Below are 21,476 nucleotides of genomic sequence, written 5' to 3'. Positions count from 1 at the left end.
ACTTGACTTTCCCTGAAGCAATTACAAATGAGAGTTGAATGTGTTGGACATGTCAACTTAAAAGCCCAGAATCACTCATACCTCGACTGAAGCACCCAGTGATTCACAAGAGAGTGTCATTTTGTTCTGAAAAGCCCACTCACTCAATGAGACAGAAATGTAGTTCAAGTGCTCAGATTCCCACGCTGCATCAAATTTGAATGATTCTCTTCAGTTTATAGGCGTGCTTTAGCTTCGTTGCACTCTATGATACCGCTAGAGAGGAGCTGTTCTATTTGCGCTTGCTCAAACCCGTACTCCATCAGCACAGTGCGAGTGTGCTCTCCGATAAAGGGGTCACGGGAGCGGCAGGCCACCGCAGGGGAGCGGGACAGAACGGGTGCAGGTCGGGGGCTAATTTCCCCCTGAGAGTCCTTGTAGAATGATCCCCTTGCCTGATTGTGGGGGTGAGAGAGTACCTCATCCAGTGACAGCACAGGGGTGACACAGGCATCTGTCCCATCGAAGATCTGACCCCACTCAGCCTGCGTTTTGGTGGCAAACACCTGGGTGAATGTCTGCCTAAGCTGCGGCCAATCAGATATACTCATTTGTGAGGGTAGGTCAGCATCGTCCAAGCCCAAACCTGTAACGCAAGAGAGAATTAAGTAGATAAAAATTAGATAAAGAAAACAGGAAAGAAATCAATAAAGGAGTTTAGAGGGCAGGGATCAAAGACATCATGAAGGACTATGAATCTGGCCATACTGGACACTGGCCATAGCTGGTGTTCTTCTTTTGAGGGTCAAACATAAATATCAATAGAGTCATTATGGTTTCAAAGCAAGATTGAGTATGCTGCATTTGCACATGGGTCATCAGTGTGTGTGGTAAATCCCTGAGCACATACTGATAAAGCATCCTGTGGCTTCTCCCTAATCTGTCCTTTGCAAAATTGACAACCATATAGCTGACCCTGGAAATCTTGTGGTTAAACATGTCAATTGTACTCAGAAATCCTTCAGGTTACAGGTTTATTTCAGGTGAATTAAAGGAATAGTTCACCCTAAAATGAAAACTTGTTGTATATCTGCTTACCCCCAGGGCATCCAAGATGTAGGTGTTTGTTTCTTCAGTAGAACACAAATTAAGATTTGTAACGGTTGCCATATAATTCATGCCAATGGGGTGTTGACAGTCACTATGAGAGTAAAAAACACACAGATATACAAATCCATATTAAACCCTGTGGCTAGTGTCAACACATTGATGACTTAAGACACGAAAATATCGGTTTCTACAAGGCACCGACAAGTATTTGTGTTTTTTTTTTTTTACCTCATTTCAGACGAATCTCACCTAGTATTCCCAATGCCATTACTTCCATCAGGTAAGGTCAAAACCCGGCACGATAGATATATATTTACATAGATGCACCATTTGACCAATCCGTGCCATCCGTGAAGGCACTAATGAGGAATCTATATGGGTACGAAAAGTATTCAGATCCCCTTAAATTGTATTACTCTTAGTTATTTTGCAGCATTTGTTAAAATCAGTTCATTTTTTTTCTCATTAATGTACACACAGCACCCCATATTGACAGAAAAAAATCTGAACTGTTGACATTTTTGCAGATAAAAAAGAAAGAAAACCTAAAATACCAAATGGTCCTAAGTATTCAGACCCTTTGCTCTGACACACATATATTTAACTCAGGTGCTGTCCATTTCTTCTGATCATCCTTGAGATGGTTCTTCACCTTCATTTGAGTCCAGCTGTGTTTGATTATACTGATTGGACTTGATTAGGAAAGGCACACACCTGTCTATATGAGACCTAACAGCTCACAGTGCATGTCAGAGCAAACGAGAATCATGAGCTCAAAGGAACTGCCTGAAGAGCTCAGAGACAGAATTGTGGCAAGGCACAGATCTGGCCATGGTTACAAAAACATTTCTGCTGCACTTAAGGTTCCTAAGAGCACAGTGGCCTCCATAATCCTTAAATGGAAGACATTTGGGACGATCAGAACCCTTCCTAGAGCTGGCCGTCTGGGCAAACTGAGCTATCGGGGGAGAAGAGCCTTGGTGAAAGTAAAGAAAGAACCCAAAGATCACTGTGTTTGAGCTCCAGAGATGCAGTCGGGAGATGGGAGAACGTTGTAGAAAGTCAACCATCACTGCAGCCCTCCTCCAGTCAGGGCTTTATGGTAGAGGGGCCCGACGGAAGCATCTCCTCAGTGCAAGAAACATAAAAGTTTTCAAAAAAAAACACCTGAAGGACTCCAATATGGTGTGAAATAAAATTCTATGGTCTGAGACCAAGAACTTTTTGGACTCTCAGCGGTGCATGTGGAGAAAAATATCACCTGTCCAATACAGTCCTAACAGTGAAGCATGGTGGTGGCATCATGCTGTGGGAGTGTTTTTAAGCTGCAGGGACAGGACGACTGGTTGCAATCGAGGGAAAGATGAATGAAGCCAAGTACAGGGATTTGCAATACTAAGGACTGTGTGATATTTCAGTGTTTCTTTTTTTAAAAATCTGCAAAAATTTCAACAATTCTGTGTTTTTCTGTCGATATGGGGTGCTGTGTGTACATCAATTCGAAAAAAAAAAGAACTTAAGTGATGATTTTAGCAAATGGCTGCAATATAACAGAGTGAAAAATGTAAGGGGGTATGAATACTTTCCGTACTAACTGTATCTATAATCACGCCAGGTTTTGACCTTCTCCGGCGGAAGTAATGGCATTGGGAATACTAGATGAAATTTGTCTGAGGTAAAAAAAAAAAAAAAAAAAAAATTAACACAAATACTTATCGTTTTCTCGCAGAAATAAGTCTTAAGACATCAATGTGTCGCCACGAGCCACAGGGCTTAATATGAATTCGTATATATGTGTGTTTTTTACTCTCATAGTGACTCTCATAGAAAACACCCCATTGACATGCATTAAACGGCAACGGTTGGAGTTAAAAATCTTCATTTGTGTTCTACTGAAGAAACAAACACACCTACATCTTGGATGCCCTGGAGGTAAGCAGATAAATAGTCAATTAAAATTTTTGGGTGAAATATCCCGTTAAAGGCAGCTAGATGTATAGATGTATAGTGTACAGGTACTGTATATGAAATATATTAAGTGCAAAATAAGAAAAATAATACAAACATTAAATGAGAAGAGAATAAATACAATTGAAATTAATAATAAATAATACAATAAAAAATATTATTAAAATAAATAGAAGAAAAATTCTAAACTGATGCCTGGGGGAAATGTCTTTTTTCCTTTCTTTTTACTATGAACATGACATTTTTTTTTTTTTAGCAAATTAAGTGTTTTCCACAGAAAGAATTATAAGTAAAATTGTGACAACATTCCACTGAAGTTGCCAGGTGCATATCAGGCAACATGAATTAAACCCCACATTAAACCCCACAATATCCTGTACGATGTCAAAAGCTCTTCCTAAGGTTGTCTACAAATATGCCAGTTGCTTTTAAAAGTGTCCTAGAATGAAAAATTGAATTAACCTTGTCATAGTGAAATAATAATAATAAGAGTTCAGTACATGGACATAACATACTGTGGGTCTCAAACACCATTGCCTCCTACTTCTTATGTAAATCTTGTAAATCAAAAACACCACAGAAAAAAAGTGCTTCTCAACATAAACCCAACAGTGACGCAAGCGTTGATTTTTATTATAATCAGACACCAAAACAATTTAATTCAAGATTGTTCATTTGTTCGGCCCATTTCAAGCAAGCTTCACTCAGCGTTTTAATCTGAAGAAAGTGGCAATTACAACTGTATTCCTGCAAGCAGTAAGTAGTGATTTTATCCACTTATTGACTGTTTAAACAATTTCTGATTAAAACGAAAGCTTCTTAGAGAGACAGCATTGTCTAGATAATGCAAGATGCTAGTACAGTAACAATAGGAAACACCAAGTACCATACCAAACTAAATAAGTTAGTGTGTTTAGTAACAAAGCTTAATATTATTTTGTATTACAAAATACAACCGTATACGTTACAGATCATTCAATCGATCCTTCTAGCAAACTTCACCTTTTCCACCATATAAGTTAAAACAATAGTCATTTGACAAGGCTATTCATTTTGTAAAAATATATATTTATATTTTTGAGAACTTAAGTATGATGTTTTTGCATGCTTGTATTAAGAGTACATCACAGTCACTGCGTAGCCTACATTGTGACTAATGTTATATAAACATAAAAATCGTTGACGAAAAAAGACGAGTCATCACTGATTTTGGTTTGGGAAAGAAGATCGTTCGTACAGTTGCCAAATTTCAGTAATTTAAATCCCCCAAACAGAGCTTTTCTGTGAAAAGAGCACGTATGCTATCTAGTGTTTTACCTAAACATGTCCAATCTGGCAACCATATGCACGCAAGCTCTCGCTCATGCGCGGATGATCTGAAAACACCAATAAACAAGTAAGCTGCATTTTATCAATCTCCATTTTAGATGTTCTGCTTAAAGTGTCATTCAGACGGTCTGTGTTCTGTCAGGACGGTCAGGACTTACGAGACGCTTTGCTGAACTGCTGTGAGCTGCAAGCTGCTGAAATAAGCCAATCAGAGCACAGCTCAACGTTAATATTCCTGAGCCTTCCAAATAAGTCAAAAAGAGAGAATTACATCCTGGGGACAATTTATAGGGTTGTAAATGGACCTGTAAAACTGTATCTGGACAAATGTTGCCCTTAAATAAACCACATACCCTCTATGTAGATTTTGAGTACAATTTAACATATTGTTTCAAATCATTCTAGAGCACCTTTAAGAGATCTATGGGGACCCAAGAGATATTTCCAACTGAAAAAAAGATTTCTAAAACCTTCAGCAAGCTGCAGGCTTAAATGGGTTAATAGTTATGTTTTTTTTGTTGTTGTTTTTTTTCTAAAATTATCTCACCTAATTTGATTTAAACAACATGTATTCAAGTTGCATTTCAGAGAACGGAAACAAACATATTCATATTCATAAAAATTCATATTCAGAAAATGAACATACAGGACCAAACTGAGAGGAAATATAATACACATACCCAGAATAAGCTGTTCATAGAACTGAGGCTCAATTGCCCCAACTGCCACATACTTTCCGTCAGAAGTACGGTATGTATCATAAAACGGAGCCCCGCTATCCAGCATATTTTCCCCACGAGGACGATTCCACAGGCCGAGGCTACGGGACTTCCACATGAAGGAGCCGACATATGCTGCACCTTCCACCTGCACAAGCCCAGAGAAGTGTTTTCATAATTATTTGCCATCATTCTGTCATGCTGAACAGAATGATTGGCAATTTGGCATGAAGAAAAGACGTCCTTGAGGAGTAAAAACAACAAAGGGCTACAGAATGCCGACATGGCCATTAGTTATACATATTCATAAGGTCAAATAATTCAGTTTACAATAAATTGATATGCAGAAAACTTGCAGATAAAGCACCTATTTACATGCACGAATGAATGCATTAAACAAGATGGAAATGTGATGCGACAGGAGAAGATTTAAGAAGCTTGGAAATACAAGCACGCCACATCATCGCACAGCAAGGGGCCATATCACGAGCAATAAATTGGTCTTATCTTTTATACATAATAAAGCCTGATGTCCAATGAAAACATTAAAATGTAACCTACAGATTTTTCCTCCTTAGACCGCAGTTAATTTGCGACACCATACATAATCAAAAAAATGTGGAAAGAATAAAGATCAAATCAGACGAAAAGCTCAGGGACATTGTTAAAAAAATGCATATAAAGGGTTTCTGTGGCACATTTCAGCTCTGATTTTGTAAAGCAGTCACAAAGTAATAAAGTATTCTCAAAGGCTGCCTGTTATTAAAGGATGGTGCAAGTAAACATATAGCTGACACAAGCAATAAACAAAAAAAGATTGTGCAAACAATGGCAGAGCAAGCTAATCATGATGTTAATAATTTCACATGCAGTAAGGGACATTTCTCAAAGGGGCAGCATAAAAAAGCAAGCTGTTTACTTCAGAGAAAGGGTGAAAATGGCCATCAAAAACTAAAATATGGCTGTCTGACACAAATAATATTAAGTTAAATATGTATGACATGACCCCTTTAAAGACTTCTAGCACTCAGATCTTGAACTAAATTAATTCTGAGTGACAAAGTTGGCATCAAGGCTGAAGTTAAAGGGTGTGTATAGCAAGTCTTCCAAAAACGTTTTTTTTTTTTTTTCACAGATGAAAAGGAAAATTTTTGTAGGTCAAATCCTCCCAATTGATGCACAAAAATAAATATACATGCATTTCAAAGACCGTGACCTTGCAAGATCGACTTAAATATGGATAAACTTCATATATTTCCCAGTGAACCCAGCCTTCAAAGAGATGTTTACAATCTGGGTTTATTTGAGCACATGATTGGGCTGAGAAGCAAGTCTCCATCTCCCATTTCTATATAGCTTTTTGAGTCATAACATATAAAATAACACACACACACACACACACACACACACACACACACACACACACACACTATATATATATAATTATATATATATATATATATATATATATATATATATATATATATATATATACACACACACACACACACACACACACACACACACACACACACACACCTAAAGGATTAAAATGAACACCTGTTCAATTTCTCATTAATGCAATTATCTAATTAACCAATCACATGGCAGTCACTTCAATGCATTAAGGGGTGTGGTCCTGGTCAAGACAATCTCCTGAACTCCAAACTGAATGTCAGAATGGAAAAGATAGGTGGATTAAGCAATTTTGAGTGTGGCATATTTCAGTCTGCTCAGTTACTGGGATTTTCACGCACAACCATTTCTAAGGTTTACAAAGAATGGTGTGAAAAGGGAAAAACATCCAGTATGCGGCAGTCCTGTGGGCAAAAATGCATTTTTTTGATGCTAGAAGTCAGAGGAGAATGGGCCGACTTATTCAAGCTGATAGAAGAGCAACTTTGACTGAAATAACCACTCATTACAACCGAGGTATGCAGCAAAGCATTTGTGAAGCCACAACACGCACAACATTGAGGCGGATGGGCTACAACAGCAGAAGACCCCACCGGGTACCACTCATCTCCACTACAATTAGGAAAAAAAAGGCTACACTTTGGATGAGCTCACCAAAATTGGACAGTTGAAGACTGGAAAAACGGTCACTCTTTGTAAACTGTTCAGTGCATGTGAGTGCAGTATGACCAGTCATTTCTCCGTCATCACCCGGGTTTAACCGGGTGCCAGAAGACACCAGTGAGAACTTGCGCTCGCTGAGAGAATATTTATCTCTGTGCACTCATCCGAGACCACGCAAACATCTCGCAAATATTGAGTTTTCTTTCAAGTCTTGCGCTTGAAAGGACAAACTCACACAAAGGGTATGTCAACATGTCCATCTTGATGAGTATCCAAGCAGACATAGTCTGAAAATGCCGTAAGTGAACTGTATACAGTTGAGAAAGACGACGCATATCCCTGCATTAGGTCTTAAAGGGGCAGTAACCTTTACTCTGTTTAATGCCAAACCACAGATAAGGACATCCCTCACTGCTCTTGAGGGAATAGCTTGTGTAAGTTTAATAAGGATTATTCTTTAATTTAAATAGTGAAATATGCAATTATTTTACATTTGATTACTTTATTCAATTTCTTTACCTAAAAACTAATGTTAGAACTACCTGAAAACCTGAAAAGCATTGTTTATTTTATTAGTATCTATGCTCAATAGTATTTATTCATGCTGCTGCTTATTTAAATTATTTGTTCTTATTTTCTTTATTTTTATTTGACAGGAGTCCTTTTTCCCTGAACATAGTAAATACAGAACAGTGAACGTAAAACTGTGATACAAACCGAACCGTGAGCAATCTGTACCGTTACACCCCTATAGCATAACGTATGTGAGAGGGTAGCACACACATTCTGAAAGCCTTCGGCAGAATTCAGAGGAGCCATTTTAATCTAGAATAATATCTATCTATCTATCTATCTATCTATCTATCTATCTATCTATCTATCTATCTATCTATCTATCTATCTATCTATCTATCTATCTATCTATCTATCTATCTATCTATGTTATGTTATGTTATGACATATATACTGTGACATATATACCAATCATCAAGCTAATCATCAATGAATCAAGCTTCCTTTCATATAGCTCACAGAAACACAGATGTATTAATATGGAATATTAAGCTATAGTTTTGTAAAAAAAAAAAAAAAAAAAAAATTCAGCTAATGTGTTCTCTTTCTTCGACCCGCTTTTTTTATTGGATGTCAATTTTTTTTTTTTAACTAACAGTGTACAGTACATAGACCCAAACCAAATGTTGCATAATACAATTCTTAAAATGTTAAAGGGATAGTTCACCAAAAAATGAAAACGAAGGCGTAGTATAAGTTCCGGTGACAAACACGGAAGCGCAGAGGATAGAGCAAAACAAAACTTGGTTCTCACAAGAACTAGCATATTCTCGCCGGAGCGCCAGTCTCTCATGAATGCCTGTGCGACAGTTAGCGGAAGTTAGAGATTACAGTTTGTAACGGTTTAAATATGGATATTTTTCTTACAAAAACACAATCACTTTGCTTCAGAAAAGCCAATACTAACCCCTTGGAGACACTTTTATGATGGATGGATGCACTTCAAAACAGAAACAGCCATTCACTGCCATTATAAAGCTCGGAAGAGCAAGGATATTTTTTAATATAACTCCTATTGTATTCATCTGAAAGAAGAATGTCAAACACCTAGTATGACTTGAGGGTGAGTAAATCATGGACTAATTTCCATTTTTGGGTGAACTATCCCTTTGATGAAATACCCAGGACACCTCTAAATTTCTAATAGGTATTTAAATAAAAAAACTTTGAAAGCATAACATTTGCAGGGTATAATAACATCCAAACTGGCAAGCAAGTCTCAACACCATTTGCTTGCCTTGCAGGTCAATAACACTCACATCACTAAAAAATGCTGTCTTTATTAAATGACAGGTCTTATCAAAGATTGTCAAGGTGACTCTCACAGGAGAATTCTAGATATCTTTACTGCCTAACAGGCAAACATCTAATCATCATTACCACAGCTCTTGCCCACGTTGACATACACGGCTAACCTCCTCACTAGCAGTGCAGCTTTGCTCCAGGTCTGAATGTCTGATGCGAAATATTCTTTAATATTGGATTGTCACATATTAAGCTGTGTATTTACCACCTTTTATTTCCTTAAGGGATTAAAGTAGCAGAGATCAGAATGTGTCAAAGCAAATTACATAAACTCAGACGAATCGGAGCTCCATTGTCTAGCTGAGGTCTTCTAATGCATAAAAATGTACTCAGGGCTAAGTGAAATGTCATGTTTAATTAACAAGCAGAATAGCAGAATGCTATAATTATTATCTTCCAGCAGAGAAAACCTAGTGAAGCATGAACAAAACAGGGCACTTTAAATGACCAATGCAACAGCAAATCTTATAATATTTTTTGGTTCAGCTACTCCAATAAACACCAACAGGATTTAACCAAGCCTGCAGCAATCCTGTATATAACTGAAGCCTACGCGCCTCGATCGCCCCCAGGTGGTTGGCCCCAGTAGGTCATCATAACCCCCACCCCTCCGTGGATTTAAATCATTGACTGTACAAAATATGGACGTAGTGTCTGTGACGTCACCCATAGGATTCTGATAAGCCGTTCTGAAGCGTAAAGTAGAGACGAGTTGGCATCTTGCCAACGCGTCATCGTGCGTGACGCCCGGATAACAGAAAATGGGCAAAGAGACAGGATGTGGGCGGAGTTTAGGTGACAATGACTATAGACAGCAGATAAATGGCTATCCACTTGCCACTAAAAGTAACCACGCCCTTAATTATGCACTGTAAAAAAAATGTTGGTTTTTGTTGATTTAACTTAAAGTAAGTAACCTGGTTGCCTTAAAATTTAGAGTTTATAGAAATTAAAATTTTTAGCTGATACAATGAAGGAAATTTGTTTAATAAATAGAAGCTCAAAATATTATTGTATCTGAACCACATAAAAAAAATGATAAATTATGAAAATAGCACTATTTGGCATGTTTCACTGCATGCGTCATCAGAAATAAAACACACACAATTACCCAATATGCTTACAAAATCTTTGAATAATATTTTAATAAAGGTTGTCGAATCTCAAAAAATGTTCATTGTATTAACTAAAATTTTAATTTCAATGAACTCAAATTTTTAAGGCAACCAGGTAACTTTTTTTTTCAAAAACATGTTTTACAGTGTGCAGAACTTTAAGGATTTATATAATGTAAATGAATAAGTTATTTAAAAAAATTCACCCCTCTCACAGTTGTCATGAAGGGCAAAATTAGCATTATAGACAAAAAACACAATTTGTACCAGGCTGTAAATATGTTTTTTTATAATATGTTTTTTTATTTTTTTGCTATAAAGTTGGGAATTTTAACATGGAGCTCAATGAGATTCTGCTCCCTTCTGGAGCCTGTCCCTAGTGGCCAGTTGATAAATTGCAGTTTAAATTACTTCCGTATTGGCTTCAAGAGAGACTGAGGGAGGTTGCTGCTTGATTTAAATGCATGCAAGATATACTACACAATCAAATTTCACTTCATATAATTTATTTCCCAAAGTTGGTTTCTGTCATTTTAGGCAGTTTTTATCATATGATTTCATTTCAAGCGTTTGTTTTTTCAAATAAGTTTAGTTTTAGTTAGCTGTAAGGTGCCAACAGACAGACATTTTTCAGTATTTTCAGGAAGAGATCGGAGCTTTAGCTTTAATTTTCAATATTTTATTTCACACCAACATAATGAATTGTTCTAGCCTAGAAATCTAGACGCACCCTAGCGGCAACAAATCTTATCTGCTGCAAATGTCTTCTAGCAACTCTCAATACAGTTCTGAGCTGTAAAAACCAAACTCTGGTCAGGCCAATCACATCGTGTATAGAGTCGGTGGGCGGGCTTAACATAATGATGGCGGAGTTGCGTGCTACTCGAAAATAAAGAAGCTGGCAAAAGGCGGTCTTTCGAATTGACTTTGACCGTGACTCTGGAAGACTTGGAGTTAAGCTTTTCTTTGAGAAAAGAACAAAGAACGGCACTGAAATCATTCTTAAGAAAGGAAGATGTGTTCTGAGTTTTGCCGACCGGATACGCCAAAAGTTGAATCTGTCAACTAGCTCCATCTTCGTTGCTATCTTCGTTGCTCTGGTTGGTTGTAGCGCTATACAATTGCATGCAGAAAGAATTTGAAAGACAACCATTTATCCCGCCCCTCGGATTGAGCCCAGTCAATGGTGAGTTTCCAGACCAAACATCTTGATGTGGGTCTGGCTTGTCAGGCTAAAATTGTTCTGCTTCTGCAAGAATGTGGAGACATATGGAGCTAGAAATATGACAAAATTATCTGAATTTGAATTGTATAAATCTGAATTATTGACAATATTTCTAGCTCCATAGTGACAGGGGTAGCTGCAGCTTGGAGTAATGGGCGTGGCAAGAGGTAGGGGCATGGTAAGAGGTTTCTCATTGGTCAAAGGAGCTCCCTCCTGGCAACTGCGTTGGCTAATCAGCAGTAACCGTGAAGAAATGAGTTTTGACTTAGAACAAAAGCCTTTGACGACAAATTCAATGACTACTGTATAAATGTTTTTTGGATAAAATGGTGTTTGTTTTGCTTAATTGATTAATGTCACTTAAAAGAAGTTTATTAAACCGGTTTTACTTCATTTTATAATTATATGGTGAGTGTTTGATCAAACGCGTATACATGTATGCCTTTATACAGCAAAAACATTTACTGTACCATTATTATAAAAATAACATTACTTTTAGTTTGTATGTACTTTAAATGAAAGTACAAAATTAGTATGACTTTAATATTGCCAGGAGACATTTTTATCTTTAAATTAATTTGTTTTTATGATTTTTTTATTAGATTAATTAGTTCAAGTACATACATTTCAAGTTCAATGCAATAAAAAAAAACAATGAATACAAAGCATTGTAAATACTGCTCAAAATGTCTAAATCAGAGAATAACAAAAACAAGTATAAAAATATAAATAAATACAAAAATAAAAGTTTATGAATCAAGGTAGAAAACGTATTGTTTTGTGATCTCATGTTTGAAAGGGTTTCAGAGTATACTATGAGATCAAAAGGTAAAAGGTAATATAGAAGGATTTCTTTTAGGTGTCATGCATATAAAACTTTAATTATATAATTTTGTTTTGCAGAAAAATATGGTTTTGGAAACAAGTAAAATGTCATATGGTTCTTAATTCTAATACTAGGAATTTCTATTTTAGAAATATCTATTTTAAAGTCAGTCCAAAATGAAATAGAAAAAGGGCAATACAAAAATAAATGTTTAATATATTCAAGTGATGCGTTACAAAAAGTGTTTTTTTGTACGCCATACAGTACGCCATACAGTACGCCCACGCCATACAGAAGGTTTCGAAGGTAACAAACTTTTGAATGTATTTTCAATATCATTATTGCTTTTTTTACAGTGAAAGAAATATATTTTGTCTTGTATAATTATAAGTTTATGGCTGGCTTTTGTGCGGATCAGGAAGCTTTTCGCATCAAATTGAAAAGACAGCTAACAGACAGCAGACAAATGGCTAGTAGCAACAGCAGCAGCAATCCACCTGTCAATCAAGTGCACACAACCTTAATTATGCAGAAATTTAAGGATGAATATAATTTAAATGGAGTTGTTTAAAAAAAAAACTCAAAGTTGTCATGAAGGGCAAAATTAGCTATATATATATATTAAAAAAAATTGTACCAGGCTGCAAACTTTTGTTTTTTCCTGCTGTAAAGTTGGGCAGTTGGGCTCTCTTTTGGAGCCTGTCTCTAGTGGCCAGTTGATGAATTGCAGAATGTCTCTTCAATGTTGGATTCAAGAGACAGACAAGAAGGTTGTCTCTTGGTGCTTATTTTGAAAATAAACACTCTAACAGTATTCACACACAGCTGTAATTGGTCATGAAAACCGATAGACTGCCACAAGCAATTACTGGAAATTCCAGATTGTAGAAAACTACTCACGAATGGTCAGAAAAAGGGGCAATCTTGTTGAGGTAAAAAAAAGGCTTTGGAATTGCTTTATTCCATGCAGGGAGTGGTAAAACATGTAGAAGAAAGATATTTAGCACCTTGGAAGGGAAAAAACAATACCCAACAGAAATGAAAGCAAGCACAAGTGCTTCTTTTTTCCAATAGTTAGCTTAAAATGAGTGTTTGTAGAGTCTGTAGGAAACAGAAAATTCTTCTACTGGTTTCTCAAAGGAGGTTACTAACAATTTCAGTAGAAACCTGTTTTAAGATGAGGTGCAGTATCTCACCATGCTGGCATCAATGATCTGGCCTTGTCCTGACCGGCTCCTCTCCAGGAGAGCCAACACAATCCCAAACGCGCACATGAGACCTCCTCCAGCAAAGTCTGCCACTAAATTCAGTGGAGCGTATGGTTTCTCTGAGCTACGGCCCAGCATGGAAAGTAACCCTATTACAGAGAGAGGAGGACAGAGACATGCTGAGACCTAAATAATGAATTATGGCTGATTAATACTCTAAAAAAAATTTTTTTTAAATCACAGTTAAAGGTCAGCTAAAATGTCACCAAAAAAGCCTCTTGCATCACATGCAATAATGTTTCAGTCCTCTGTTTTAATCCTAATGCCTGCTTAGTAGTGAAAAGTAGGGATAAAATAAAAGAATCTGATTGTGTTCTTGGTCATTAGGTGATGGCATATATTTAACAGCCATACACCGACCAAAGGCCAGTGCCCAAGAAAAGCATTGTCATTACAGATAATAAGCTTGCAAAATTAATTGTACTGTTGGCATACATAAGGTCAGAGCAAATAGCCAAGGCCTGAACAAATGTAATCAAATCTGCGCATTATGCAGTAAATTGGCCTTTGCGCTACATCCATCAGCTGCAAAAGTTGACCCAATGGCAGCACATGAATTAAAAAGAGCACAGCAGAACCCATGGCATTTGCAATGTACCGTAATTGGTGTTAACAAATAAAAGCATAATTTAAATGCATATGTTTATGCACATGTCTCACAATGCTCACCGGTCACAAAAAAATTAAATAAATTTGTTTGATGCATCAATGGTTCAAGACAACATCTAAATCTGGCGCTGTTGTTTGGAATGAAAGCATGAAGGCAACATTGAAATGCAGCTGCCATTATTGCTTTATTGTATCATTTTATGCATTTGGCAGATGTTTTTATACAAAGTGACTACTAATTAAATTGAATTTGATCAGTTTATGCATTCCCTTAAATGAACCCATACCCTTGCAGTTGCTAGCGCCATGCTCTACAATAATAATATACCAATTCAAGTGTTATTTATTTTAACGAAAGATAGCCAAGTAAAAATTTCACAAGAAATAAGCCCTGTAGTAATTGTTTCCTTAAAGTGAAATCAAGTGACAATTCTTGTTTTTTTTTTATGGAATATTGCAGCATTTATTACAAATTGTTTATCAGTGCATAGCATTTTTTTGATTCATCTCCTTTTAAATCAACATAAATATCCCCTTAACATTTTAGCTAAATGTTAAAATAAAACTAAAAGAGGTAACCTAAATAAAATAATATAAAACATAAACATTTTATATAAAATATACTTAACAAAAATGAATGAGCTAAATGTAAAATCGAGATAATTCATATTAAAAAAAAGTCGATGATCGAAGATTAACACAGCATAATTTTCTATTGACATTCTTTGGACAGCACAGACCCAGATGCACACCACAACTAAGGCATGCACATATATTTTTTCGAATATTTTCTTTCCATGCAGTGTGTAATATAGCCAGTTGTGTATCTAAAAGGTTTGTCAAGTTATAAAGATCAAAATGCATGACAAATATTGTATCCTAAAACCTGCAACAAAGTAACAAATTTGCACAGTGACAGACACAACGATCTCTATTGGCTGCCCAAGAATGACGTCCACTTCGACCCACCCTCAAACACCGTAAATCACAACAGACTGGGTCATCTGACCAATCAGAGCAGAGCAGGATTGCAAAAGGGACGTGTTTATGGAGATGGAATCTTCAAATGAACCGTTTCCAGACTCTTTGAGAAATGAGGTGAAGTGTAGTTTAATCTTTCATTTATGTAAATCTATTGTAGGAGACCTTATTAAAAAAACTGTTAATTGGGAACATTTAAAACAGCATAATCAAGGCACTTCAATGTAACAATAAGAGGGAGTGATTTCTTCTGAAAGGTAGTTGCCTCTTTGTGTTACTGTATTCGATTTAATCAAACTCTATCCAAGATGGACTCTGCTATAAAAACCCTATCATATGATACATTTCATTTGGATTGCGATTCATCCAAGTGTGCGACTGGTGTTTGGTCCCTGACGATTGCCACTTGCTTAATCGTGATTACAAAAGTAACGAAAAATATTTGTGATTATGATTTTTACCCTTCCAAAATTGCTCTATGGCTTCAGTCTGCAACCTGACAAGCGCTGGTTTGCAGCCATGCCTCAATGTGAAGGAGAAAAACAGCTTGTATGGGTTTTCCTCCAAAGACATTTTGAACAGCTCAATCTCTCTAATCTACTCTGCTTCACAAACACTGTGCCTAAGGGCCTTTAAAGAAAGGTTATTAACAAGGCTCCTTCACACCCGTTTAACAGATCTTTACCTGACATGGCCAAGTAGTTGATATCATGGCCAGCAGCCTTGGCGAAGGATCCGCTCTGACCGTAGCCAGTGAGTCGAGCATAGATCAGGCGCGGATTCTCTTTTAGCAAGTCTTCAGGGCCTAATCCCATCTTCTCCATAACTCCTTAATTATACCAGAGAGATTTAATAAAGAAGCACAAAAGGGGAAAACAACCTTGAAGGTAAATACATTTCAGTTTAGAGGACAAATTGTTATTGTTTGGATTTAAAATCTGGAAATAAATGGCATTCCCCCAATTAAGTCAAGAACATATTTTTCCTTTAGCGAACAAGTCTTTCGTTAAAATAGATAGATTTATTTAGACAAAGATGGACAGAAATGAGTGATTTAAGAAATAAAGGGTAATTAATTTGCATAAAAATAAATGATTGTGATAAAAAAAATCTATCTTGCATTCAAATCTAATAATTACTGAATGTGTTTATGCAGCCATTAATATTAAGTTGATTTTATACTTACAGTTTATCAGAGCTGCCATAATAATACAAATTACAAAATGTAAAAAATAAAATAAAATAAGCTGCAAAATGATTCACTCTTAATAACTATATAAAAAACTACATAAAAATAAATGGGGTTATATTTTATAGGTTTACAATATAGGAATAAAGGTAACAACGTTAAAGCTCTGCTACATCTTGTTGTGCCAGGATCAGAAAGATACTAAATTCAAAGAAATAAAATACGCACTGCCGTCCAGCTAGAAACGTATTAATTGGCAACAAATGTCAAAATGTCAAAAATGTGGAACCATGTTTGCTGCTTTTAATTAAGGCACTGACCTTTACGATAAGGCTCCAGAAGCACATCTGACTGGACACACAGTCTTTTCAAAACAGCGACAGCTTTGGGACTCTTCAGATTCAAGGCCACTGATTGTTTGCCTCTTGCTTGAGTATCTACAGTCATTGTTACCTTTGTCCGATCTACCCGGATTACTCTTGCGCCGAAATCCGCAAGTATCATCCCGCAAAAGGGTGCAGGGGCTAGTCCTGCCAGCTCAATTACACGAACTCCTGTCAGAGCCATAATGGAGCCTGTTTATCTATAAAATAGTAAAAAATAAAAAAAATTGAATATGGAAATTGTTTTTTGGTTAAAGCGCACTAAAACATTTATCTACAAAAAAAATCATATCAATAAAGCACCGCGCGTAGTCAAATGACAGTTGATATTTGGGTCATAGTTCACTCCAGTTGTCTATTTCCAAGTTATTATTAAACCGCTAAACTGGCAATAGCGCAAATAAACTATTTGTTATGCAGGTTTTCTGTCGAAACCAATTTCCGTAAAAAAATCTAATAAAACACTACTAATTACGACTTAGATAAAACTAGTACGCAACATACCGTTTAAAATTTGCACTTCAAATTCGAAACAAACGGCGCGTCTTTATGACGTATGCTCGCGCATAGGATAATAGACGTTGTAGTGTAGGATCTCTCTCTCTCTCTCTCTCTCTCTCTCTCTCTCTCTCTCTCTCTCTCTCTCTCTCTCTCTCAAAATATAGCCTACATGTCAAATAATAGGCTCCTATAACTGACAAAAATGATGGATGGCTTTAAACGTTATACAAAAATTAACCCCATAGCGACATTGGTTTAAGATTAACATCATGAAGGCACTTTTTAATTTGCTCATTGAGTTTTATGGTTCTCAATCTGAACACAACCTTGATTTCACTAGAATGCAAAAGAGAAGAGAACATTTTCTGTTTATTTTTCTCTTCTTTGGTAAGAATGTATCTGCTTTTGTAGATAATAATGACCCATGAATCCCATCATGATATTTGACTCCATAAAATATATGTCAAGCTTTTGCCTTAGGCTATACAGTTCCCAAATATATTGTGCAGTCAAAGATGAATAATCTTTTAAAACAGATTTGAACTGACAGAACATTTTTTGAGAATCTGCAAATTCATATCTCAATGCTACTACATTTATGCATACAATATCAAATGAAGTAGTAATACTTGTAGGAGATCAGGTACAGAGCACACATGGTGAATAATAAGAGTTACAGTTCAAGGATTAGAATTCCAAAGATGAATTGACTGCTTTATATATCAAGTGGCTAAACACCGCAGCAAGGTCAGTCTCAATCTTGCCTCAAGGAAAAACATGTTCAGTGGCCCTGGGATATATGTATGTTTATATATATGTGTGTGTGTGTGTGTGTATATATATATATATATATATATATATATATATATAGAGAGAGAGAGAGAGAGAGAGAGAGAGAGAGAGAGAGAGAGAGAGAGAGAGAGAGAGAGAGAGAGAGAGAGAGAGAGAGAGAGAGAGAGAGAGAGAGAGAGCATATATGTAGCATCTGTGATTAAAAGCCCTAAAAACTACAAACAATGGCTTGGTCTCTCTCTTTCATTGGTATATTGACAATTATTGTGTTTGCTATTCATATATCAAATTGGAGATGTTATTTGAATCACCCTGTCTTAAGTGTTTCTGCACTTTAATGAAATCAACATGACGCATTGTCTCAATTAACACTTCAAGCATAACATTTCAAATCAACACAGCCAAACCAGCATGACAGTAACTAGTCATTTTGAATTCATTGTCAGACTCCCAACAGTGTTAGGGCAATTAAAACCAACCTTATTCTCACTGAGAAGGCCTAGTTTTGCATATGATTTCTTGCCAGTTGTTGAAAGAAATTTGATTGCGCTTCAGATGAAAGGGAGCTGACATGACTTGACGCTGCCTAATGAACTGATGAAAGTGAGAAGTGACCTCTCTTTGAGGACAGAAGAGACTCCAGCAGTCCTTTTTATGATAAGTCTTATTTGAGTCGGCCAATTCAATGACTAAAACGCATCTGTTTATGTTTGACATTTCTGATGTTTTATGAATGAATTGCTTTACAAGTATTTCATTCATTCACTGCATGTCATTTGGCTTTTTATCACTTTTCTGATAATGAAATCAGACATCTGTAATGCATCTCAGACATCTCAAATCTCTAATAAGGTCTATAGGCAGCTCACTATAGGTTTTTTGGAACAGAACACTTTGAAACAAAGTGTGTGGTTGCGTAATACAGCAAGGACAAAGAAAAATAATAAAGTGTTCTTTTCCACAATACCAAGTGACATTTTCGATATAATCCCCAAAGATTCAAATATTGCATCACCATCTCCTTCTTCATGAAGTTTGACATTTATGTTTGCTCTGAATCCATAAAAATCAAATGCTATCATTGGCAATAATGTAAGAATGAGTACTGAATAATGTAATAATGGTAAAAGGAATGCAAATCATTATTGAAAAGAAACTATTCCATTTTTTTATATTTTTTAAGTATGTAAACAACTGAAAACCAAATGTGAAGTAAGCCATGTTTTATAATAATAATAATAATAATAATTTTAAAAAAACTATTTGACAAAAATGTGGATTCTAAAATAACCAGAAATGACCATATTTCTAAAGTAATTTGTACCCCTCTGTAATTTGGCTCCAAATCACATTTTAAAGTTGCCATTTTGTAGCTTAGAAATCTAGATGCACCCTAGCGGAAGCAAATCTAATTCAGCAAATCTAGTCTAGCAACTCTCCATAGACTTGTAAACTAGATAAGACCAAACTCTGGTCAGGCCAATCACATCGTGTATAGACTCGGTGGGCGGGCTTAACATAATAACGGCAGAGTTGGGGATGTTCCACGTGCCACTTGTAAACAAAGAAGCTGGCGAACGGCGGTCTTTCCAATCGGCTTTGGCCGCGAATCTGGAAGACTCTGAGTGTTTTATTTGAGAAAAGAACAAAAAATGGCACTGAAATCATTCTTACGAAGGGAAGATGTGTTCTGATATTTACCTGCCAGATATGGCAAAAGTTTAATAATCAACTAGTTCTGCTTCACCTTTGTTGTTCTGGTTGGTTGTAGCGCTATCCAAATGCGTGCAGAGGGAGTTTGAAAGACAACCATTTATCCCGCCCCTCGGATTGAGTCCGTCAATGGTGAGCTTCCAGACCAAACATCTTGATGTGGGTCTGGCTTGTCAGGCTAGCTGTTTTGACCAACCTCTACAAAATAGAGAATTACTCAATATACATTCATGAAACTTAATATTTTGGCTAATATTTAATTCATCTTTGTACAGAAAAACAAAAAATATGAGCTGGGGAAGTTTCTGAAATTTGGTTCAGATTTGGAAAAATTACCCTTTGTTCTATAATGCCATAAAACTTTTTTTAACAACATAGAAAGAAAAAGAAACATAATAATAAAAAAATTAAAACAAAATGTGACCTGTCACACAGGGAATTCTGGAAATTTCAGTTTTATGGTTTTCACTGTAAATTATGAGATGACAATTTTGCAATCATCTGGAAATCAGGCATTTGCAGTGTTGTAATTCATGCTTTTACAAATTCAGTCTGGGTTGTCTTAAGATTCATGTGGAAGTGTTAAAGCAGACGGTCTAGAAGATCTTTGAGGGGTTTGAGGAGGGGTTGTCTACTTTCATAAACCATAACCATTCTGTGATTAGAAATCAAAACATTTTTATCGAGCTGTTTCATTTACCCAAAATAAACTTGATTAGAGCAGAGGCCCTTGAGGCTTTATGTTCGTTTTATCTTCCCAGATCTTGCTCGCATATCAGAAGTAGAATTTCAGCAACAAAGATTCTTTAACAAGTCTGTTGTATTAATGGCCTCTGGCTTACTAATTTATATTTACTTATCATCAAAAGTTGCAGAATGATATTAAAGTTGCAGGAGGTGCTTTGCGTGAGTTGTATCAATTGCATGAGATTTTGGCTTAAGAGAAATTGCCACAGAATATTATTTAGGCTTGAAAGTCGTTTGCTCACTAACATTTACTTCATAAAGAATAGTGGAAGTGGAAGGATTCACATACTGGTATTGAGTAGCTTTAGTTAACATAGTTAACATTTCACAGCTGAACAGCAAAATTCACATGATGCATTAAAATGGACAAATTTAATGTGTGAATTCATTGCAAATTGAATGGGAACAGATGCATCTAAATAAAATAAAAAATCAAATTTTTATATTACATTATTTATTAAATTTATTTACAAAACATGCACAAGGGATGCTAATTTCAGTGTCAATAACAATATTGTTTCAAAATAGCTTTTCTAAGAATTGTGCATGGTTTAACATTTGTTTGAATTTTCATGCAATATTTGGTTGGCTAAATTTTGAAGTTTGCACTCATGCTGTTTTAATCAATGTACACTGAAGATAGGACGGTGTGTAATGCATATACGTAGCTTTGAGACTGACCTTCCTGTGATTACATTCTCCCCTGGTTCAAAGAGATGCCAACATCATTATTTCTTCCTCAGCACCGTTCAACATTCATGCACGACTGAATTATGATGATTGTGGAATATATGGAAGAACATGCCTTTTCATGCTTCCATTGTAGTCTAATATATCCGAGCATAACTTTGAGAGTGTTAAAGGCAAATGTTCAAATGAGGTTGGTATTTGAAAATATTCATGCTGTCCACTATTCAGAAATTAAGCACGGCTGTTTAATATTCTTCAAGATCTCGTCTGTACAGTTAATAAGTCATTATGCAGGGAACAAAGAATGTGCCAATTCACAGTCCTGCTCTTTTCAGTCATTTGTTTAATATGATGTTTCTATAGAGTTTGCTTCAA

General features: G+C 36.1%; 1 protein-coding gene across 1 annotated transcript; it reads right to left on the bottom strand.

Moving 5' to 3' along the window:
* Nucleotides 1–211: 211 nt before the first annotated feature.
* amacr (alpha-methylacyl-CoA racemase) lies at nt 212–17,199 on the bottom strand. The gene is made up of 6 exons (XM_067423333.1): nt 17,163–17,199; nt 16,596–16,858; nt 15,772–15,915; nt 13,425–13,585; nt 5,067–5,253; nt 212–625 (listed from the first exon to the last, which is right to left on the bottom strand). Exons 2-6 carry the CDS (start codon nt 16,840–16,842, stop codon nt 216–218), a joined length of 1,149 nt encoding a protein of 382 aa, XP_067279434.1. The 5' UTR covers nt 16,843–16,858; nt 17,163–17,199; the 3' UTR covers nt 212–215.
* Between the last annotated feature and the right edge of the window lie 4,277 nt (nt 17,200–21,476).

The sequence above is a fragment of the Pseudorasbora parva genome, chromosome 18 (genome assembly GCF_024679245.1).
Source record: "Pseudorasbora parva isolate DD20220531a chromosome 18, ASM2467924v1, whole genome shotgun sequence".
NCBI classification, from domain to species: Eukaryota; Metazoa; Chordata; class Actinopteri; order Cypriniformes; family Gobionidae; genus Pseudorasbora; species Pseudorasbora parva.
Note: the sequence above shows the minus strand (reverse complement) of the source record. Positions and strands in the feature narration are given on the sequence as shown.